Source organism: Acanthisitta chloris, unplaced genomic scaffold (genome assembly GCF_000695815.1).
Source record: "Acanthisitta chloris isolate BGI_N310 unplaced genomic scaffold, ASM69581v1 scaffold7256, whole genome shotgun sequence".
NCBI lineage: Eukaryota > Metazoa > Chordata > Aves > Passeriformes > Acanthisittidae > Acanthisitta > Acanthisitta chloris.
This window is the reverse complement of record NW_008676388.1, coordinates 17534-23418: the sequence shown is the minus strand read 5'-3', so window position 1 is coordinate 23418 and position 5885 is coordinate 17534. Positions and strand designations below refer to the sequence as shown.

The 5885-nt window shown below is 35.6% G+C and overlaps 1 protein-coding gene across 1 annotated transcript; it reads left to right on the top strand.

The window, feature by feature from the left end:
* Positions 1-220: 220 nt before the first annotated feature.
* Positions 221-5414, top strand: LOC103803550 (methylglutaconyl-CoA hydratase, mitochondrial-like; the record flags this gene model as incomplete). Its single annotated transcript, XM_009076116.1, has 4 exons — positions 221-408; positions 2095-2145; positions 3915-3962; positions 4824-5414. Coding segments are annotated over 4 exons (365 nt in total), but the record flags the coding sequence as incomplete, so codon positions are not given.
* Between the last annotated feature and the right edge of the window lie 471 nt (positions 5415-5885).

Here is a 5885-nt window from a genome sequence, read left to right as displayed (position 1 = left end):
TGTCATTCTAGGAAACAGGGCAATTGATTTCAACTTAGATGTGGTTTCAGAGCTGAAGAAGGCATTTAGTAATGCCTTTGTATTAATTTAATTTCTGTATGTTCATATAGTTGTTTATGAAATGAAAAAAGAAAATACTTAAACTGAACAGGACATCTACATTTGCGTTATAGACAGATGGGAAACTAATACTTGCATTTTCTCTTTTTACAAACTCTAGGGGGGACACAGAGATTACCTCGCACAATTGGAGTGTCTTTGGCAAAAGAACTAATCTTCTCTGCACGCATTGTAGATGGTGAGGAAGCAAAATCAATAGGATTGATTAGCCATGTGGTAGAACAGAATGAAGCAGGGGATGCTGCATACAAAAGAGCATTAGCTCTGGCAAGAGAATTCTTACCTCAGGTATAAAAAATTACTTTGATTTTTGTTTTTATTTTTTAGCAAATATTAAAATTAAAAAGAATCAGCTGTATTAAGAAAACCTGTCATGAAGTTATGTATTTAAAAGCCATTCTAGTTATGTGACAAGCAATCAGAAGTTTTCCCTCTTGTGTATTGAGTGGTGTTATTTGGTAATTAATTCATAGTGAAGAAAAAAAACTCTGTCAGTCCTCATCTCATCATAATCTGGCCCGTGTTTTCATTGCATACTTTGGCTTTCAACTTTTAAAGACAAAAAAGAATGTACAGGTTTTATTTTTTAGTACAGCAATTATCTTAATAGGTTATTCTGTTACTGTTGAACACTTCAAAAGAGGGGTAAAAGGTCCATATGAAAGTGGGTGTATCTTGGTGTAACTCCTATTTTGAAAACAATGCTAAATGGAATTTCAGTATTAAAGCAAAATCCATTTACTAGTGGAAAGTTTGCTTTTTCTCCTCTGGGTATATGCTTGTTGCAAGATTCTTGCTCTTATTATCATTCATTCTAAGTGACATCCTATCTTGGTCTTTCATAAAAGAATTGAAATGAGATTTGCTGAATTCCTGTGCTTTAGAACTTGAAAGTTTTAGTAAGGATGACCCTTATGGGAGTCTTTGTGTTAGGTGATTGCTGCCTGTTCCCCTGTTACTATACACTGCAAGCTGTTAATTCAAAGTAGGAATGTGAATTTGGAGGTTTTGATAAACCTGTTTTTAAGTAAAGGGTCCCAGGTAGCAAATTCAAAGGAGGCAGAAGAAGATAATTAGTAAACCACTTTATTGGATCACAAGTGTAACAGCTTAAATTTTTAATTGAAAATGTAAAATGTTACAGTTTAAATATGGCATTTAACATTGGTTATTTGTGTCTTGAACACCCACATAGAAAGACAAATATGAAAAATATGGTAAAAATTTAAATGTACAGTGGTTCTGGAAGCTTGATTTCTAGTTACAGTTCCTCATTGGAACCAGCTTGAAAGCATTTGGCTTTTCCCAAGTCAGCGAGCCACTTCTCTGAAGTAATGCCTGAACATCCAGAAGCTGATGCTGATGGATAGGCACAGGACTGACATGATTCCCAGAGATATCTTGCTGTTTTGCGGCACATTGGAGGAGGAGTGTGAAAATTCCTCTGCTCACTGGGGACCTCAGTCACTCATGGAAGAGTGTCTCCACTTGATGAGTGCAAGCTTTGCAGTGGTGTACTTTAGGTTTGAAGCTGCATCATTTAATTTGTTTCATTATCATATCTCTTGATGTGTCTCCATTGTGTAATAGTAGGGACATAGGGCTGACCTTGCGAAGACCTATAATGATGTATCTCAGGGTGGCCATTCTGAGCCTCGTTTTTAAGGGAATTAATAGAGCTTGACAAATGTGGACACACTCAGCACTTTTGAAACATAAACCAAACACAGTGCTTTAATTAGGTACTTTTGAAAATAACATACTTTTATGTTTTCTCAATAGTCAGACTATCAGTTTGGAATAAAATGTCAATTTTAGTGATGAAATCTAGGATCTTGGACCTATTTACTATCAATTTAATGAAAGTCCAAAGTCTAGATGGTCCCGATAGAAGAACATTGATGTGCAAACTCTTCAGCTACAGATGTTGTAGGTTTTGATGATATATGAATAAACCTTTTCTTTCATTTTTAGGGACCAGTAGCAATGAGAGTTGCAAAACTGGCTATCAATCAGGGAATGGAGGTAAGGATCTGTATTTTCCATGAGAGTAAGAAGTCAGACTGGCAACGATTCTATTGTGGTGGTTGTTTCTGTCTTAGAACTGTTTTTAGTTTCTTACTGTGTAGTCTTTCAAAATCTATTTGGTCAAAACTTTCTAAAGGATAAAATGCAAGCTTTTTATTTCTCAGACTCCTGAGATGCTGATTTCTGTAACAAGGTTTAGCAACCTCGAGTCTGTTCAAAAGCAGTGCACTCTGCTAATTATTAAGACTAGAAAGTAAACATAAACTACCATGAACACAGTCATACTCTGTTAAGTCTGTCGGTGCTGTTTCTGAGCATTTAACTAAGAAAGTTAAAGGCTGAAGGGGACATCATTTCTTTTTAATAGTTTAATAGAGGTTGGTGTTAAAATTATATCTGGAGCCTGATTTCATGTTTCATTCTGACTGCCACTCCTTTCTTAACCCTGACCTAGCTCTAAAGCTCATTAAAATTCAGTCCTGAACATGTCTGGACATGTGTTTTACTTTAGGTTTATGGATCCTCTTGCTGAGTCCAGCAGGACTATTCATACTTAAAGTTAAGCTTTGTACCAGGACACCTTATATCTCAACCTGATACAAGGGAAAGGGTTTCACACCACATGCAACATCTGAATCCAAAAATACAAGTTTAAGAATGGTCTTTTTTCCTTAGAAGCATCAAAAGCAATCAGTGATATTAATGAGTTCAGCAAAGCAGACCACCAGGAGGTTGTGGCCTGAGAACCAAACTCAGATGTTGTTGTGCAAAGAGTATGTTTGTTCGGTTTCCACAGCATGTAATGATGGAATTAAAGATCTATTTCAGTGGTGCCCAAGGTTCAGAATGCTGCAAGCTAAATTATCTGGCTACTAGATACAGTGGACTGAAAGGTCAAAATTATGATGTTTACAGACTTAGAGACAATAGGGTTAGAAGGACTCTGAATTATCAACTCTAGTTCAATCTTGAGGCCTCAAGACAAGATCTGCTGTATCAAAACCAATCAAGCCAAATGTTCATCCAAACTGGTGTTACAGGTACAAAACTTTGATGTCATAGATTTCACAGCTTCCTTTGGTAACCTATTCTATAGCTTATCTCTCCTTGAAAATTGCTTGTGGTGCATAGCCACAGTCCCTCCAGTGGTCAAGTGGAGAGCAGTGGTCAAGCAGTTCTGCAACTGCTGATGCTTGAGACAGACGGAGAAGTAGTAAGGGGAAAAATCAGCCTTTTCAACTGTTCAGACCAGCTCACAAAGAAAATACACATATTAAAAATAGATGATGGTGCAGGACTGGCCTCTTCTTGTTGGTTTTTTTAATCGCTTTTAACTTGAATTTGTTTATCTTGCAGCATGGCATCATGTTCTTATATGACATTTTGAAGAGAACTTGTTTCAGAACAATTTTTAAATAATATGCAGTGCATTAAGTCTTTTCCCCAGTAGTAAATTAAATTATTACAAATGTGCAGGTATCCAATGTTTTTTAGCTAGCCAGATGATTTGTATTGAAGAGCATGCTTTTTTGTGAGTTTATTACATACTAATTGTATTGCCAAATAAGGAGCTGTTAGAGAAGTACTAACTGCTCTCACCACGTGTCAGCGAAGCATTTCTGTGTTAAAGTAGCGTAGAAGAACTTTGCAGAAGTGTTTTAGTATGTGGCATATAGAAACACAGTATTTAAGTTATCTGTCAGGAAATAGTATATAATAAATACACAAAAATATGCTTTTTAAAAACATTGTATTCTTTTCCTCAGGTCGACTTAGTAACAGGTTTAGCAATTGAAGAAGCTTGTTATGCTCAGGTATGTAAGTGTGATTACATTTAAAAAACACAGAAAACAAACTTTGTTGGTGCTTACTATGAAACGTAGAAATACAACTAGAAATTGCTTTATGATTTCTTCTGCAAACTTTCTGGCAGTGTAGTTAGACCTTCCATCTACTTACTCTGATTTCATAAGGAATTTAAGGGAGGAGGTGTAGTTCAGGACAATAACATGTCACTGACAGATTTGTTAGGGTGAAGGTAGTGGAGCACTACCAGCCATCTACCTATAGCCAGTCATAGACTACCATGCATTTAGTCCAAGAACTGCCTGGCTTTTGCTTTGTTGTGGTTTAACATGAAATAACATGTGCCACTAATGGCATATGTGCTAATCAACAGAAAATCAAGACAAACCATTTTGCCATTGAAACCTGGGAATTATGTGTTTGAGACTGTATTGTTCTTGGACTTTGAGACAAGTTTTTAATGATGGTAATAAGCATTAGATGCTTATTTTGATGAGGGAAATAAGCATTAGATGCTTATTTTAAGCATATGGTGATCTGATTAATAACCTCCTTCCTACCAAAAAAACAAAACAGACCCAACCAAAAAAACCCAAACCCACCAGCAAAACCTCAAAAATATACCCTAAAGAGTTTCTTACAGTCATCTGTTCGGAGTAAAGGTATTACTCCTCACAAATTGTTTCTCAGCTTTGCATCATGCCTTTGAAGTGTCTGGTACTTTCCTGTATCTGACTAGATGGTTTTAAGTTTTCTGTTCTACTTTGTGTTGCATCTTGGATGCATTGAAGAACTAGGCTTTGTTTGAAAATATTTTTCTCTGTATTGTTTTTGGTGTCAATAATGAATTATTACTCTGCTCATTGTAGACTATTCCAACAAAAGATAGAATTGAAGGTCTTCTTGCGTTTAAGGAGAAGAGACCTCCTCGCTACAAGGGAGAATAAGAGAATCTGATGCCTTTGAAATACAGGGGGATAAAAGTACTTCTATGAGGACCATTAAGGTGCACTTTGCATCCGCACCTAGAATATCACAGTCACCAAAGTAACAGCAAATCATACAGATGTTACAACATTTTGAATGTGCCCATACTTGTACGGAGCCCAGATAGAAATGTGTGTCAGCTCATGCTCATTACAGTTCCTGATGGTTGATCTGTGTATTGGCAAGGTCACAGGTTCATGCAGCATTTTTAAAATTTTGTGTGTATGAAATGTACTATTCCACAACTGAAAAAGCTTTGTAAATTCTTTACATAGACAAAACATATATGTGATGTTAAGCATAAATCTGCTACTTCATTTTATCAAAACAAAAGCAATTACTAAACACCAAAAATAATAAATTTTACCAAATATGCATTAAAATGATTCTGTATACTAGTAAAAATCATACTTGAGTATTCTACCTGAGTATGTACATTATTAATAAAGCTAAGGGAAATGAAAAGGATTATTGTTTGGAAAATGTTAAGCTTTGTTTATCTTCCTTATACTCTTCTAAGTAAAATGAAATTAACTTTAGCACATAATGATGTCCTTTTGATGAAGTAATTGCCATTATATTAATGTAATTGTATTAAATGAAGACATTTTTGAGGCCAGCCTTTAATTATGCATTCTTGTATGTTGAACCTGGCTTTGTCTTGCATTCTTCCAATGTATCATCTGTTCAGCACTGTCAGCTGTGAAGGAACTTTATTTCACTTGCCCCAGTTATCTTCTGATGATCAAAGTTGGTTGTGCAGGGATGTGACTAATGTGTTGTTAAAGAAGTTAGAATTATCTTCATCTCCAGAATATTTCTTTTGCAGGTTCTAAGAATGTATATTTATATACAATGGGGATAATACTGAAATGTTATTTATTCTGTGGAGGCCTCAGAGTTCTTTTCATACACTGAAAGAGAAATCCAGTGGGTTGCGAGGT